Below are 18,665 nucleotides of genomic sequence, written 5' to 3' on the forward strand. Positions count from 1 at the left end.
AGGTACTGTAGCAAGAACGGAGCGATGTAGCCAAGTGGGTCACTCCGGGGCGCAATGCAACAGGAAACCAGAATGCTAATCCATTGCAAGGCAAAGGCTGAATGGCCGCGGCCGGCTTATCAAGGCTGCGGTGTCTGACGTCAGGTATTGGGCGGAGTCAGCGCTGGTGGGAAACGGGCTACAAAGGCGCCCAAGTGGCACGCGCGCGCGCCTAGGAGCAGGGCGTCCACCGGCACCTTCACGGCGGCGCTGCCCCAGCAGGGACACCGCCAAACAGGTCGCAAGCTAGGACTCCGAAGGCGGGGACAGGTCTGGGAATCAAGAGGTAAGGGCCTGGTCGCGGTACTTGCGGCCAGGACCGCAACATTATTCTGTAAAAATTTCTAGAATCATTGAAACTCCATATACTTAATCAGTCTATTTTATTTGGGGATGATATTGTAGATATATGGAATTTAAATTAACTAGATCCATTGATTAGATTGCACCTATAGGATACTATGTGGTTGCAAATAATAGGAAACTTGCCCCATGGCAAACTCCAGAATTAAGTAAGATGAAATATGTTAAACTTAGACTAGGAAAACAATGATTAAAGTCTCGGATGTGATAAAAGATGATATAGATCTTTTGTAGTAACCTACATTAAAGCCGTGGTCATTGTAAGGAAAAATGAATTCTATTTAAATATGTCAGCATCCAAAAGCCTACCAAGAAATTATTTTAAATGATAAAGAACTTTGCAGAAACCCCTTCAGTTCCTTGTGCTATTCAAGCATCAATAAGCAATTGTGAATCGTTTGCCTCAGAATGTTTAGATAAAATGATACAAATTAGAAAGGTTATATTTATTTATTTGTTTGTTTATTTATTTATTTACTTAGTGTTTTTCTATGCCGGCATTCGAGAAAACAAAATCCCATCATGCTGGTTTACATTAAACAGGGGGTGTACAAAGAGAAAACACTGGAAATCTATAACAAGTGAACAGAGAATCTGAAGTTACAATAAAACAAGGATGTTCCAAACTTGGGAGAGGAAGGATATAAAGTTTCTCTTTATTAGCATTCCTTTGCCAAATCCACCAATCCCTTTTTTGATCAATTTTTTCCTGGAAGAGACAGAAGTATTTTGAATGACATCAATCCAACAACCTACTGTACCTCTGATCAATGTCCCTCATGGATAATCAAGTATTTAAATTCAAAGCTTCTCAGTAGGGTTTATCCTATTAATAATAATGCCCTAAAAGTTGGAGCTGCTTGTCCTTTGCTAAAGAAGGTGACATCAGGTCTAGCTTACCAAAATTTTGTATGGCATTAATTATTTGGATGGTAGTCAATCTGGATTCAGGAGGGGCCACAGAGTGGAAACTGTGGAGGCGTCTTTGACAGATGGCTTGCTTTCAGTCAGACAAATGTTCTGCCTCTTTTCTGATATTACTTGATCTAACTTCTGATTTGATACAATCAACCATGGAATTTTATTGGAACACCGGAAAGCTTTGGGGGTAGTTGGCACTGTATTATCATGATGTTAGTCTTTTCTACAGGGCAGAATACCACAAGTAGATATTAAGGATTGCTGCTCCTCATCACATTTGCTTACTTTTGAGGTGCCACAAGAGTTCATACTATCATGCTTATTGTTCAGTGTTTTTAGAAATCCCCTAACTGATTTAATTAGATAGTGAAACTATCTAATTAAATACTGTAACCGCCCTGAATGTGGGAAGGGAGGGCTAAAAATGTTTAAATAAAATAAAAAATAATTCTATTGCTCAAAAATCATATTCATATGAGAGACAATATCATCAACAGATGCTCTAAGGTATTTTAATCTACTGTCTCTTGCCCACAATGGGCCGCAGGCAGTCATCAGCCTTATAGAGCAAATTTTCATTTAATCATTTATTTTCTCTCATTGCAATTATCTCAAGAAGAATTTAATTTTATTTAAAGTGCTGAAATAATCTTTATTAACGCATCTCTCGTAGCAAAAAATTGTGCAAAAAAGCTAAAGTGCAATTAGTCATAAAAATCTCCCTAGGGAGATAATGAACAATAGTGACTGTTTTGAATGATCATCAATCGGGCTAAGTATAATTTTTATGACTAATTGCACTTTAGCTTTTTTGCACAATTTTTTGCTACGAGAGATGCGTTAATAAAGATTATTTCAGCACTTTAAATAAAATTAAATTCTTTTGAGATAATTGCAATGAGAGACAATAAATGATTAAATGAAAATTTGCTCTATAAGGCTGACGACTGCCTGCGGCCCATTGTGGGCGAGAGACAGTAGATTAAAATACCTTAGAGCATCTGCTGATGATATTGTCTCTCATTTGTATATGATTTTTGAGCAATAGAATTATTTTCTTTTCTATTTCCCTCTCCTTTTGGTGGTTTGTGATTATTGTGAGAGGAGAGTTGCTTCTGTAATTTTTTGATTAAATAAAATAAATACATTTTCATGTGCTTGCAGATAATGTGCAGCTGTGCATTTCTGTAGGGCTGCATGTTGTTAAGCCTGTAAAGGAAGTAAATAATTGCTTAGAAAATATTCAGTTATAGATGACCAATGGCAAGTTAATGTTCAACCATAGCAATATGAAGATCCTTTCTATTGGGAATGACTTACCTCAGAATCAGAATCTTAATCCTCCCTTGATTTTAAATGGCACAAATTTCCCAATTTAAAAAAAAAAGTCAAGCATGTAGTCTGAGAAAAATATTAGATTTTAAACTGCATATGAATCTACGTGTATCCCCATTTCTCCAAATTAGGGATGGGGAGGGGAACATTTCACTGTCGGATGCTATCGAGCACCTGAAAAATCAGTGCAGCCTCTGTGAGTTGTCTGGTCAGGTGTGAGAATCGGGATCACAATTTGGTGAATAAAGTTCTTCACACTGGCTGCTTGTTACAATCAATTAAAAATTTACAAATGCAAAGTGCAAAATTGTTTGAGTTGACAAAAAGTGCTATGTCTCCCACCAGTACAGTCCAGAACAAAACATAAACAGTTACACATACAAGTCCATGAGATTTCCTTTGGCTTCCAAACTTTCCTACCTCCATTGGGATCTTTGTTTATTTTACACTTTTCCCTTTGTACCTGTAATCCTTACAGCTCATTAGGATGGCTCTCCTCTGGCTGGGATGGTAGTCCTCCAATGGTTTAATTGCAGGACTCTCGATAGAATTAGGTACTAGATGCTTCACCTGAGTTACTAAACTAGTAAACACTTTCACCTTTTCCTCATGGGGTTGGAAGACTAATCTCCTTCCCCTCCAATTCCAATCTCATTTCAGATAGCAGGCCAGTGCAGAACTGCCCTTTTCCTCTTCACAACTCTTCGATGACTCCTAAGGATTCTACCTGGATCCTTATACGGAGATTGGAATCCCCTCCCACATAGGATGGGATAATCAACTACAAGGTAAGGATCCTAATACATTTCAAATATTGCAGAGTTCTTTTTTCCATCTTTGATCTTCATGTTTATTAAAACCCTATCCTGATCAGGACAATTTGTCCATATTGATCCATGCTTTAATCGGCTGCCGCTTGGATTACTGCAAAGTGCTATATCTGGGCCTTTGCAAGAAAACATCTAGGAGACTGCAGCTTATTCAAAATACTGCTACCTAGCCTGCTTTCTTATTGCAATCATATTACACCTACTTTGGTTACCAAATCATTTTTGGGTTGTCTTTGAAAGCTTTGCATGGTTAGGCTCCTGTTTACTTTTCTGACTATCTGGTTAAATATGTACCAGAAATTACTTTTCAATCTGCCCAGAAAACATGCCTTGTATTCTCTCTCTGTGAGATGTTAAACCAATGAAAACTGGAAGCTCTTGTGCAGTGCCTATTATCTGGAATTCATTACCTAAAGAGATTCATCTTATTTCAATGTATCCATTATTCTTTGACTGCCCTGAACTGATTTTTCTCCCAGTCTTATACAGATTAAGTATTTGATAGTTAATTATTTCATTCTTTATGGTTAATTTTCTTTGAGCCTAAGCCACTAATAATTACAGATCTCACCTGTATTGCCATTTCTTTTGGACATGACATTGATTTTAGGATATGTCCACATATTATTGAATTTTACTCATTTTCTGATGTTTATGCCGGTTTTGAGTTTTTATTAGTAATGTTAATTTTATACTTTTCCTATTCTATTTCTTTTGTGTATACTTTTATATTATTATTATGTATTTATTGGTGCATTAACTTTTTTTACCCATGGAGTAAGGAGAAACCTGTGCATCATGAAACATGCATGGGAGTTGCTCCAGAAGTAGCTCCGGAGGAACTGACCATTGCAGTGGGATATGTGCCTAGAGGAAAGTAGATACAGATAGGGAAAGGTGAATTTTGCTGTCAAATTAAATGGCCAATTAAAGACTGTGCCTGTACCCAGAAATGAGTAAAAAAGATCATTTGGGTTAAAAGGCTTTCTGCCATATGGGCACATACTGCCAGGCAGCTGGGTGAGATGCAGAAGCATGGGAGCACTACAGCTCCACAAACAGCAGGGCCAAGAAGGGTAAATTATGCTAACATCTACTATGTCACTATAGCATTATGCCAAACTCAAAATGTGGTGCCTGTACGCAAGGCATTCCAAGGGAAGATCTCACTTCAAGAATATGAAGTCTATTTCCAAAAGCTGGGGAAGCACACACAGCATCCATAGATGCCTAAAAGGCCAGGAAAGTACCACACCTAGAGGGGGTGAAGGGTTAGATGGCAGCCAAGGAAAAGTGCAATAAAGTATGACCCTTTTGCTGCATCTCTCATCTAATTCTATATCTTCTTATCTTTCTCTGTAACAAGAAGGGCCCTGGAGCTGTGTCATAAAGAGGGGGACTGACTGCAGCAGCTATTCATCTGGCAGTAGGCGGCCAGAGGTAAGGACACCTAACACATCTGCCAGGTTCATCATTGTTAACCAATAGGTAGACTGCCTCACATGACCACTACTGCCCATCTAGGCATTCCATCTCTGCCTAAGGCTGCAGCTCGCATTTCCTCTGCAGTCATAGATTGGAAACTCACACCCACACATAAGCCTCCCTTAAGGGGAATGGTGTCAAATAGAGAAAGTTGGGATCATTCTTAACCTTACAGAAAGGCAGGTCTCAAATGATAGCCATTGTCCAACTCATGTTACTTACTCTTGTTGCTAATGGGACTCATCACTTTTAGCATGTTAACACTTTCCCCCACTGCTTCTAGCCCTGTTTCCCAAGAGGCCTAATTATCACCACAAACACAAAGGAATCACAGCCAGTCATCCAAATATCAATCAGCCACAAAGGCCAACAACCAGGTTCTACTTCTTTGCTGTCAGTATATTAGCCTTATTTTAGCCTGCTTGTTAGGTTCTGCTGTTGCTGTGCAATCCATCATAACAGCATGGAACCCCACTGCCACATACCCCTGCAACAAACCCTCTCCTAAATGAAACTTTCATTGATGTCTAACCCATATCATGTTGCCACCTCCAGCTCTCACTGCCTTTCACACTGCCTGGTCATTTAACCCACACAATGTCCTCTTTTCACAGAGAACCTGAGTGAGGATAGTTAGGAGCAGGAGCAGGAGGAGAAGGATGAGGTTGAGGAGGAAAATGCAAAAGATGTCCTCATAGCCCTATCTGCTGAATCCTCTTACCAATACACCTCCAAGCCATCCTCAGCTCTTTCAAGGAGCTGCTGCCCCTCCCAGAGGCAGTGCCTCCAGATGCTGCTGTGTCACCCTCTTATTAGTGTCCCCTCCCCTATAGGGCCACCTCCTTTTTTTCCCTTGAGACCTGAGGACACTGGTCCTGTTCATGCCTTCTATTTAGAAGGGGAGGAACACCAGCATGCAAGGCCAGTCTCATCCAGATTTTCCAGACACAACACAATTCCTGAGGCTGACTCTGTGCCAATGAGCATCTTCTCCTAGGCCTGAGCTAGCCCAAGAAGCTGGGAATGTGCCTGAAAAGCCTAAATAAGAAAGTTTCTAGCATGCAGGTAGGCCTCAGAGGGAAGCTGGTTGAGATTCAGTAGCAGCTGGTAGCTGTTATGGAGCGCTTGACCAGGCTGCCATGACCTGTTCACCCAGACGACTAAGTGCTGCAGGATTTGTTCTCCTCAGATCCCCAATTTCGTTTGATGCCTGTTGATGAATACTACCTCTGTAACCTGTCTTTATATGTTGACCCTAGCTATAAATGTTACTTTTGTAAACCGTTGTGATCATTATATGGAATGACGGTATATAAAACATCTAAATAAATAAATAAATACAATATTTTTTTCCCGAGAGTTTGCTTTATCTCTCCCAATTCATGTGTTTTTTTAATTTTAATTGTACATAGTTCAAATTTAAACTTTTGATAAACAAAATGGATATTTCATTTAAATGTTGAGACAACTTTTTTCTTTGCATGCCAGCTGTCATGTCACACCTTGCTTTACCCCTTCAGGATCCATTCCTGCACACTTACATACACATAAGTTAAACCTGCTTGGTCATGCCGGGTTACTATCCAAGGCCCTTTTGGAATTTGCTTCTTTTACCCCATTGGGAATGGTATGTAACCCCTGTTTTCTCTGATGTCACCTTTCCAGCCTTGGGGAGGACTGGGGCATTTCTTCCAAGGTGGGGGAAACAGTCTCTCGGGACTTGAGCTGGGGGCAGGATAACCTGCAGGGCCAAAACTGGGCCTATTACCTCTCCATGAAATAACTGGCTGTCAGTGTCCACACCAAACTTGTGCTCCAAAAAAAATACTTTACTGATATTTGGTCAGAACAAAATATTTGGAAAAATAGCTGAAAAACCCCATGAAAAAATTAGTTTTCATCCCAGCATTTCAATCCAACTCCATCACAAGTATTTTCTTTTTCAGAACAAAAAAAATTCTTCCCCAATCACAATCTCTTCCAGTACGCAAAATGTCCAGAACAGCTCCAGAGATGATAACTCCTGCTGTAGGCTGAAACCTCCTGAGCCTGTCCTGTTAGTCCCCAGCTGCACTTGTATTTCTTCCTTTTTTCTGTTTCCCTCACACTTATTCCACACCAATTTCTCTTTCAGATATCCTGAGATACTTAAGAGAATAGCCCACCTGCACTCCTGCTCCTCCCCAGTTGTATTTCTGGGATGGGGTAACAGCTATATCTTCCTTTTCCTCAGTCACTTTAGAAAAAACTCCAGACCCACGTGCATCCAGGGTTTTTACAAACTTAGTGAATCATGCCCTTGGGTGCTGTACCAGGCTGTCAGTCATAGAGTTGCTTGTCACACCCTCTGTCCTTAGCATGAATCTCTTTTCTAGAACATTCTCACAAACATGATGCAACTTTACAAGATTTCCTTTCGAAGGAAAATCACTCTGTGAACAGACCAGTCCTCTTATTTTAAAAGCTCTTGTGGCCAAGGGAGATGGGGTGGGGGTGGGGGTTATAGTGGGTATGAAAATTGATGAATATTTTGTCATAGATGACACAACACACTTCTTTATAAGCATAGATGTTTTATTTATAAGTCTGAGAATAAGCAATAAGAGCATATAAGATTAGAGTTTGCATTAATGAATATATACCCCAAAATACTTCCCTTCACAGTTCCCAATATGAGTCTGATATATCTTTGGAAGGATGGGAACACAGCTCACCTGGAAACCAACAATAGCCCATCAAGCACTTCATTAACCACTAGTAATGTTCAAAAGCTATTCTTCTGAATTATTCTTTCTCTGATTTCAAACAGCTTGTCTCATGTTGCTTTTTTAAGTTAATTCTTCTGGCCTTTGCTCTAGTTTCTTCTCTGGGCTACTCCCTTGTGTTCTTGAGGCCCCAGTGTCTGTTCTTATCAAATCAGCAAGCAGTTAGGTGTGGTCAAGTGCCTACTGGCCTGTTTTTCCTTGAAATATGCAGTTAGCTTCCTGAATTACTGCTCTTTAATATATCTGATCTCATGACTTTTTTTGTTACAAGCAAGCTAAGAAAAATAGCATATTTTATTCTCAGAACTTATACGCCTTATATCAAATAATTACACTAATAATATTAGTGATTTCTCTTCTTCATTACTTTCTATCACAGAATAATATTCTTCTCGCAAGCTAGCTAACTGCTTAAAATAATTTCCCACAGGGGTGGTTTGGGGTTGGCCTCCATCGCACCCAACTCTATACCACAAACAAAGTTCCACTGCAGGAGATTCACCAAGAAGCTGTGGGCAAAAGAACAACCAGCAGCTGAGCACTAAGGCAAGTATTTGGTGCGTTTTCCTTCCACAATCTCTCCTTAACACCACATCAGTTTAACAGTAAGGAAGCATGTATGGAGTCTTAGGCTGCATTGTCCCATTAGCTGGCCTCTGTTGAGAGTTTGTCTGCCATGCCTCAAATGCTTTCCTAAATCCTAAGCCTGCCAGGAAACAGAGGTAAATTAAAATGTCTTCATGACTGGGGCCCCTCATAGAATCCCACTCCAACCAAATAGAAATGACACATGTCATTATCCAGAGTACATATTACCAACTTTGCTATGCACATATAGATGCAACACAGTGTTCATGAAAGCTCACAAGATGTGGATTCCTCTAAAACTTGCATGCATCAACAGCTAAACTTTCTTCTGCTAACTCCTAATCCATCTATAGCCTTACTTTTGCACCATGATAAAGGATGCGTAGTATAAGCAAAGCTCCCCAAGGTTTGTTTGGTGCTCTACCCATATTCCTCCTAAAGAATATGAACCCCACTCAGGTCTTAGCTCCTCCAAGTCCAAGACAGTTTGTCCTTGCAGGAAAGCTAAGTACACTGTGGCTGGCATATTGATGCTAAGATATAACACAATCAGAATGCAACCAGCACACAACTGTATGAAAACTTAGGTTACAAAAATGCCTTTATCACATCTCATGCAACACATTTTGGGAAATAGAGGTGTCATATAGTAGTGCTGTTAGGTGTTATGCTGTGCAAAAGCACTCTGCCACAACTCATAATCATCCACTCTTATCTCAGAAATGCTGGTGCAATAGTATCAAATGTGGTAATATATACTACCTCACTCCTAGTTTCCAAAGCCTAAACACAACTTGTAATCATGACAACCATTATTTGGGCCAAACAGAAATGCATAATGCACTTTTTCTAACTACTCCTGGGGGAATTGCTATTGCGGGGCAAATAATTTGTACAAAATTCCTCTCCTGGCAGAACTTTAAGCTGCCCGATGGGCTGTAAGTGGAATCCATCCCACTCACGGCTGAAGATGGAGGCCCCGGTGGGCCATGAGAGGAATCCACTTGCAACTGAAGTGGAAGGAGGCCTGGCGGGCAGTGAATGGAGCCCATCCCACTCACAGCTGAAGACTAGGGATTTGCCAGTGGGCTGCAAGCAGAACCCATGAGGGAGACACCGGTGGACCTCGAGTGAGTCACAGCTGAGGAGCAGGGAACAGCTGATGACAGTGACACGGCCTGTGAGTGTATGTGTGCACATGAGGGTGTGGGTGTGATTTGAAGTATTTGTGCCTAAGTGAGGGTATTTGTGAGCAAGAGATTTTGTAAGGGTGTGTGAATGTGTGTGAGAGGGAGCCCATGTGAAGGGATGTCTCTAGAGCAGAATATGTATGTATGTATATGGTTTGTTTATTTTAGTTAACTATGTTTTTGTATTATTGCATTTTGTATGTATGTTTTATTATACATCGCCTTGGCTGTTAGTGTGAAACAATTAATACATTTTATTAAATGAAAATGAAATGAAATGTGTGTGAGTGAGTAAGAGAGCCTATATGCAAGGGTGTATGAGTATGCAAGAGAGAGATAAAGCCTGTGCAAGTGCATGTTTGCCAGAGAGGGATGAAGTCTATGTGAGGGGGGAGGGGTGTGTGCAATAAAGAGGCTTAAAGAGAGGGAGTCTGTGTGAGGATGTGTGTGTGTGTGTGAGAGAGGACAGTGTGAGTGGGTGTGTGTATGCGAGAGAGGGAGCTTGTATCAGGGTATGTGTTTGAGAGAAGGATAGAGGGGACCTGTGTGTGGGGGGTTGTGCATGAGAGAGAGAGCATGTATGAAGGGGTGTGTGTGTGTGAGAAGGACAGAGAGAACTTGTTTGAGGATGTGTATGTGTGCAAGAGAGAGAGAGCGTGTGTGAGGATGTATGAGAGAACGGTGTGAGTGGGTGTGTGTATGCAAGAGAGAGGGAGCCTATGTGAGGGTGTGTATTTGAGAGAAGGATAGAGGGAACCTGTGTGTGTGTGTGTGTGGGAGGGTTGTATGGGAGAGAGATAGCATGTATGAAGGGGTGTGAGTGTGTGAGAGAGGGACAGAGGGAACCTGTTTGAGGGTGTGTGTGTGTGTGTGTGTGTGTGTATGTGCAAGTGAGAGGGAGCCTGTGTGTAGTGTGTATGTGTGTGTGTGTGAAAGAGGGAAGGTATCTGTGTGAGGGTGTGAGTGGAATAGAGGGAGCATGCGTGAAAGGCTGTATGAGAGAGTGGTCAAATTTTAGGAGTGGAGGGCTATGGGGTGGCAATAGTGGAAGGGGTTGAGCCTGGAGGGGAGGGGAGGGGAGAGAGAGTGGAGTGCGGAGAAATTAGAGTCTGAGAGGACAGAGTGAAAGGGGTCTGGCCAGAGCCGTAGAGAGAGGGTGGAAGGGACACTCCTACAGTGTACTTCTAGGGGAATTCTGCTCAAAATATTTAAAACTCTGCATCTTTGAATAATATTTTTATGTATTACATTTTAAATTAGTTACTCAAAGACTGACCAATATAAAGTATGCAGAATTTTGCAGAGTTTTAAAATTTTGTGTGCAGAATTCCACCAGGAGTAACTAACACAGTGTTAAAAACCATTTAGGTGCCAGTGTGCCACCGGTAATTTCAAAGCAAACAGTCTGTTCATCCAAAATTTCCTGAAAAACAGATGAGAAACAGAAACCTCCACACCTTAACGTCTGATGCCCCTAAGTAGATCTCACAGAGTGCTCCCATATCCTGCTTCTTCAGGATAATGTACATCTGTGAGCTATCTAGGCCAAAAGACAAAGTGAGAGCTCAGGTAACTTGTTACTCAACAGCTGTCTCACTTCTTGCAGTTGAGAAGGTTCTAACAATAGGAAGTGCACTTATTAGCTGCATAGTCCAAGGGGTCCGGGATCTAGGCCTTTCTGGAGCGAATACTCCCTTCCTTGGGTTAGAATGGACAGACTATGAGATGAGGAATGGTAACCACTTAAATAATGAAAAATAATTCCAAGTGACACCAAAAGAAATTCTAAGTATTGGATAAACTTTGATTTTCGCTAGTTGCTGTGTTTAATATCGCAAGAATAAACAACTCGACAGCTATCAGGATGAACACCAGATCCCAGAGCCTTTTCCAAGACCAGAATAAAAAGCATCACAGTGTTAAATGCCAACATTTATTGGCCACCGATTTCCCTGTTTGGGGTGCGCCTAGTACTGCATTACCATTAAAACACTGCTGCACTTACAGGGCAGCAAGTGGAATGCTGAAAGAGCGTGCACTGCACCGATGATAACACCGTCGTAATTTCCTGGGTCTTTTCAGTGTTAATGGAACAGACCGCACCCCTTCTGACACCCCTGTCCGTGCTAATGCAGTGTTACATTTGCTGCTTGGATTGTAAAGCTAGGCGTGATGTCCATTTAACTCTGCCATTTGTCGGTTGGGGAAGGCTTGTTGTGATGTACTTTGTCAGGCTTAAAATGCTGTCTGTTTCTATTTTTTCACTTATCGGATATTATTCTTGACATGCTTGATGTGATGTATGATTTATTATGTGCTCCACCTTTGGATATGAGCACGTTCTACATTTTCTCAATAAGCAAATTAATAAATGGAGATTAAAAGTGGCAAATTGGTATAAACATCACGAAACCCTGAGTTTAGAGAAGCATCCTTCCCCGGCAACCCTTCTCTCCCTCAGTTCTTCCCATAACTACAGTAATCAAGCTGCACAGAACCACCTTGTGGTCACCCTCAGAGTGTGCTTTAAATGTCTAACGGCTGCCAGAAAATGGGAGCATGCAGGGTCTGATGATCATGATTAATTAGAGCTGGAACTGACATAAACAGTTGTACACCCTGGAGGTAATCTTCAAAAGGGATATCTACATGTAAAAGCAGAATGTATTGTACCAGTTTTCAAAAGCCTTTAAGTACTTAAAAGTGCATTTATAGGACGCGCAATTTTATAACATGCTTGTGCTGGCGCGCGCATGTTATAAAATCCTGGTTGGCGCATGCAAAGGGGGGGAGTATAATTTCGCAAATTCGTGTGGCAATGCATCATCGAGCTTCCCCAGTTCCCTCCCAGTCTGCTCCAATTAAGGAGCGGACTGGGAAGAAACTTCACTACCCCCTACCCTAACCTCCCTTCCCCTTCTCCTATCCCTATCCTAGCCCCCCCCCTCCCCCATTTTTTTAACTTACGTTTTGCTCTTGCAAAGGAGCAGGAGCAAGTTGTGCGCACCGGCACCGCAGCAAACGGCCGCTGTATCGGGCACCTCTAGCTCCTCCCTTCCCCCCCCCCCCCCCGGACCGCCCCTCCCCACCTCCCTCCCTGCTCCTCTGCTGAGGTCTGGCTCTTGTGCGCGTATCAGGAGTTTCGCGTGCAGCTGGGCCCCTTTTAAAATGGGCGTGGCATGCGCAAGGCCCATCCATGCACGTCACCCCTGTGTTTTATGGGCATGGGCCTTTAAAGTCCATTTACCTGCGTAAAGCTCAGTTTTCCCATGCATAAATCCTTTTGAACATTACCTCCAGAGGTTCTCTGTGCAGTCCCAATGTGAAAATAATAGAATGTCCAATATAATGCAAGGTACATCACTAGTATAAATCCAACCTATAGTATGACTTATAGCCTAGTGACCAACGTCACATATCGTGATAATGAAAGAGCTTTCTTGTCAAAGCATTTCTGACAATTAATTTACATACTATATGCCATTCCTGTGCAAGATAACATGCATCGTTACATGGCATGGGCCCCCCCTCCCCCCCCCCAAGTCTCAAAACTACATTAAGTGTAGCGAGATTAATTAACTTGCTGAAGGTCATATTGTGAAAGGCAGACAGTGGAATCCAAGCAGGGATAGCAGGCTTGCAGCCTTAAGGCACAACTGTCATCACAACATTAGTAACCACCTGGACCCCAGTTCAATTTGCTAAACAAAATTTAGTGGAAAAAAAAGTTTAGACACTAAATATGACTGAATCCCTCCAGGAATGATTATATATTAACCTTAGGTTTCAAAAAGAATATCAAATTGTGCCGGGCACCTTGCTGATTTGTGATTTGTTTGCTCATGAAGCAATGTATGAACCATAAAATACACCCCTATAATTTTTAACAATTCAGTTCTGTAGCACTGTCTGATCTTCATATACTTGAACCCGTAAATCTTCAAATTTTCAAGAGTCAACTAGCAGTTTCAAACTCACAGCCAACTGATCTGCAGTACAAATTTTGATTAATTAATATATATTTACAAAACAAAATAGTGTATCTTTCAAAATGGAGCTCGACTTTGGAGGATGTCTAATAATATAATATTAAATATAGGAAAAACACAAGGAAGAAGATAAAATTTTCCTGCCATCCTGTCATCATAAGGTAATCCTGTGTCAATAAGTGAACATGAACTGCAGTATTATTCATGTACAAGGAATCTGATGGAGAATGGGAAATTCAGCATCATCCAGATAAAAAAGAAAAAAATCTACTGTACACTGCAGCTTTGTGGCTGTCACATGGAAAAGACCAACAAGCAAAGCTATCTTGCAATCCGTCTCATTCTCAATCCATCTCACAGACAAGTTCCTGGTCTATCCTGGTACAGACACTCCTGCAAAGGCAATTAGCAATATGTGTGTACATGACAGCTCTCATGCCAATTCCTTGTCCAATGCAGTTTAAAAGCTCATTTAAACTGCAAAATGAATGATCTGAAACCATCATGGAATGCTTTTAAACCTAGAGGACAACGTACTAAGTGGAGCGAAATATCAATGCAAAATCTGCAAAATCACGCTTGCCATTTTTCTACCAGGACTTATAGGCAAATAAACCCAGGAGAAAATTAGCATGCAAAGTTTTGCTATGGGAAATTTTGTCAAAAACATATACCTCATAGAGGCACAGTTATTTCTTTCATGAAATCTGGACTGTAAAAGCAAATATTGCCATAGGTTTGCTATGTGCTAATAGTTATTGAACTGCTTTGCATGATTTTGCATCGTAGTAACACATTATATATTACTTTGAATAACATTTTGCAAGCGTAAAACTACATGCCAAAATTTTTACTCTTTGCCGAGGAGAAAACTTTCACATTGTATAGTAAAACAGCAAATAGTCCACGATATCGCCAATAACGCACACCTTTTGCTGGTTTTGCACGTGAAGCAGCTTTTGCTAATTTGTTTCCTCCCGGCACATCAGCCTTTTCGTGTGAAACTTTGAAAATGCATTGCGAGAAGGTTAAATGATGACTGCATTACAATTTGAACAAATGCAAATTCAGTGTTACAATGTAATAATACTGCTTCTAGCTATAAAACTGTTTACAGCTGGGGTGTATTAACAATCCTGCTTGTAGCTAGGGTTGCCACCTAATCCCAGGTCAACTGAACAGGCTGATCCAGTGCTGGTTTCCTTCATTGCATGCTCGGATTTGCAGTTCTGATTTTCTTTGGGACCATGAGTGAGACAATCAGAAATAAAAATCCATGCGTGGCATGGGCAGAAAACTAGCACTGGGTCAGCCTGTTCAGTTGACCCGCGATGAAGTAGCAACCCTACTTACAGCCTTGTTACAATCTACATTTCCATTACTAAATATTTTACCTAAAGATAACAACTACTGCTCACAGATATCAGGGATTTCTTAGTACTTTTTATTGTAAATGTTTTCATGCAGTGCTTTGATTGCATTACTGCTTTCACTGGGTACTTCGTAATAAGACCTGTGCTGAAAATGTTAGTCCTGAAGTAAAGCCGTATTCTAAGCCTAGCGCCCTTTATCATCACATCGGTCTCGTTGACATTGACCAGACGTGCGCTCGAATGATCCGAAATTAGCCTTTAGCCAGACAACTATAATAAAGTAAGTTTAAGGTACCTGTCGAACACCACGGCAGCGTACGCTGGCTCTGCAAAGATGACATCCCCGGCCCAGAATTCTTTCACGGCCTTCAGCCCCCGACCTTTGCTCTCAGAGCTGAACAGCTCTACCTTCTCCATGGCTGTCAAGTTGTCATTACAGGAAACCGAGACTGGCTAAGCAGCCTTTAACTGAGTATCAGATCTTCTGTCTCAGCGCCTTCAAATTCCCCAAGCCCAGTTCTATAAATGGACTTCCACTATACACCCCCCTCTAAGTCAGTCCCACTTTCCAGGGAGAGAGAGAGAGAGGGGGGAAGCCCATTTTAAACGGGATACAATTACGTGCCGTGCACCGGTACCACTGCCTGTTTCCTTATGGCAGCAAAAAAAAAAAATATATATATGCTTAAGCTGGGATGGAAGAAGAAATAACACAAAGTTTATAATGGTTTTTAAAGTCAAATCTGTAGCATCCTGCTGGAAAGCAAAGAGCTTAAAGGTGTATTTTTAGAAAACAGTTGCTTGTGCCATTCAGAAGCCAACAGCTGAAAAGAGCAATCTGCTCTTTGTTTGTAGTATGTGTGGTCTCGATGCCTATTCTTGCTGGTCACTTATTTGCTGTGATAAATTCAAACGTGCAATGTTAAGCTGCAGTGCAAAACTCCCGAAAAGCTGTAGTTTACGATGCCAGACAAACACTGCATAAGATGTACCGCACGACCATGTACACAGAGCTGGGACGGCATCAGTGCTGCCTCTGTTCCAGAAAACATGATAATGTTAATGTAGTTCTCCTCCTGAGCACATAACAATAGACCCTGGTGAACTGACAGCATTTAATGTTTAGCCATACAAGGCAGAGCTAAAACACATCACAGCGTCCCAACACATACACTATAAGAAATGTAGAAACTGCAAAATAATTAGGCATTCTAAACATTTAGAAAATATGGAGAACTGACAAGAAGAAATTCCCTCATCAAGTCACAGTGCCAAGTATAAACCGAAGTAAATCAGTGTTTCTGAGGTGACACAACCAGATGCCCAATTTAGTTTATCCCACCAGTATCATTCCAGCTATTGCCTGTTTAATCTCAGCACAGCTATGAACTGCCAGCCAAGCATCTGTGCTACCACTATTTCTTTCCTGCTGTCCTGCAGGATAATCTGACAAAGAACAAAGCAACTGTAAAGTCAAACATTGAAAAGGACAAATTCCTTTTTTATCTTCTGGTGCCTGTAGTCTGCCTAGCATCACTTCCTATAAATAGAAAAACCATAGCCGTGACGTGCCTTTCCCTTCTTGTATTGCTACAAATATAATTCTGCATGTACTGATAAATGGATCTTGTAACTCAACAGATACTGAAATTAGCTAGGAAAAGAGTTCATACTCTAGAATATTTGGGGGAATTTTTCAATTCTTTCCTGAGCACTTCTGTCATTTCCTAACTAACCATAAGGTGGCCACCACACTGGCAGTCATATTTCACAGAGGTATCAACTGCTAAATATGGGGCGGATTCACGCATTTCGAGACCAGAAATGAAACTGAAGTAAATAATTATTTGGGTCAGATGGTGAATACAAGCCTTTGCATGATGAAGGAAATTGTATCCATCACACAATTAACTGCTTCATTTTCCTACATGTTGACCTCATCTCTTATCGGTCCTGAAAAATCACTGATGTGATCTCAGCGACATCTGGACCTGGATAGGGAAACCACACTGAGCATGTGCAGGCCATGACATCTCCACAATTAGTAGGACAAACAGCAGACGATTCCTGCCCTCACTTCAGTCCCCCCCATAGCCTCACTTGCATTACTGTCTGAAACACTCCCTGTGTTCATAGAAATGAATGGGGAAAAATTCAAACACTTGTATAAGTGGCTTATTAGTCCTAACAAACCACAAATGCTGCAGCAAACTGCAGGCACCAGTAAATGAGCATTGCTCTTCACATCCAGCAATCTTATGCTCTGCATCATTCCATCACTGCATCCCTAGCACAGCGTATGCCGCCTTCATCCATCCCACTCCTGGAATCACCCGCACACCTTCTCCACCACATCCAAACACACACAATGTCTGGCCAAGTGCCATCCATCCCAGGACGCCCTGCCTACCTCCTGCTCTCATTGCTTTCAGTAGGGATGTAGAAAGTTAATTACGCCACGCACTAAATGATGGCCACATATGTCATCCAAACAGGGACTTTTGACACTCCTCCTCCTTGCCCCTTCTTTCAAGCCTGCTGATTACAGGTCCCAAAGATCATGTCATGCTTCTCTGCTGTGCCTAATTGACCCACAACAGACTCGGGCCTTTTAATGCCTAGAAAGATGCAACCTTAGCAGCGCTGTTGGACACACATCAAAAGGCAAGCATCATATGATTATGCTCATTGCCTGGCTGAAAGCCTGCAATGGCAGGTAACATTTGTTGGGATAATCTGCTGAGCCATATGTCTGTAGCTGGTCCACCAGGAACAATGCAGGGATAAGGAATAATACTCCTCAATGGCCCTCCTCCCAATTCCAGTAAGTCGGGCGTGTCTTGTATCCTCTCTTTCTACGAGACATGTAGACTCTTTACACTTTGCTGAAGGTTCCAATGTGTGTTGTTAGAATGAAAGTGAGTCTTAGTTCTAGTTGAAGACTGTGACTGAAACTCAGTGGATTCCATCCACTAATAATTGTCATCTTGTTTTTGGATGTTTTGTAAACTGACTTGCAACCAGTTATCCACCTGATCATGGTCTAATATCCTGGAGTGCCACAAACAGGTCTGGCCTTCAGGACATCCACAATGAATATGCGTTAAATATATTTGCATACAGTGGAGGCAATGCAGCAAATATAGCTCTTGCATATTCATTATGGATATCCTGAACGCCAGATCTGTTTGTGGCAGACCAGGACTGGAGTTGCCTGTCCCTGGTTTTGTGGGATGGTGCGAGGAAACCTGCTTTCCAGACATCAGAAGGCTATGGTCTAGGGGGCCAGGGTGTCCCATTGATTAGCTGAGGACTCAAAGTGGTACTGGGGTCTGAGATACCAGCTGTGATGCCTTTTTCTGATCCACTCTGTATTTCCCTGTATGTACAATATCTGTCATTGTCCATTAAGGAGACTGCTGTGTGTGTGTGTATGCAAGTGTCTTTTCATGGGTTGCCTGCCTCTGCTGTAGCACTTGCTGTGTTCCCCTGTTTTGTTTCCATGTGTGTCCCATGATTCAGCTTCCTTCTTCTCTTTTCCTTTATTGTGTGTGCATGCTCTGACATTGTTTCCTTTCAGTAGTTTGTTCTGTCTTCAGTTGTCTGCTCAGTGAAGCAGGTATTGTTTCTGGATTTGCAGCGTTATGTCTGTCATGTTAAATGTCCTTGTCTTTTAGTGTAATATTATATGTGTTCTCTATTCCATGTCTCTTTCCTTTTTATTCTTTGCTCATAGTCTTAAGTGCAACCGAATCCCCCTTGTACCTGACTTTTCTCTTTCCTTCTG

General features: G+C 41.6%; 1 protein-coding gene across 2 annotated transcripts in view; it reads right to left on the reverse strand.

Annotated features, from left to right (window-relative positions):
- The window catches only part of SMYD1 (SET and MYND domain containing 1), a 109,285-nt gene extending 93,847 nt beyond the window's left edge, over positions 1–15,438 (reverse strand). Inside the window, exon 1 of one of the 2 annotated variants that reach the window (XM_029593059.1) lies at positions 15,174–15,438. In XM_029593059.1, coding sequence (XP_029448919.1) covers positions 15,174–15,295 — 122 coding nt within the window. In that variant the 5' untranslated portion in view covers positions 15,296–15,438. The remainder of the gene's footprint in view (positions 1–15,173) is intronic. The other variant, XM_029593051.1, reaches the window with a different exon arrangement.
- Positions 15,439–18,665: the final 3,227 nt, after the last annotated feature.

Source organism: Rhinatrema bivittatum, chromosome 1, assembly GCF_901001135.1.
Source record: "Rhinatrema bivittatum chromosome 1, aRhiBiv1.1, whole genome shotgun sequence".
Lineage (NCBI taxonomy): Eukaryota > Metazoa > Chordata > Amphibia > Gymnophiona > Rhinatrematidae > Rhinatrema > Rhinatrema bivittatum.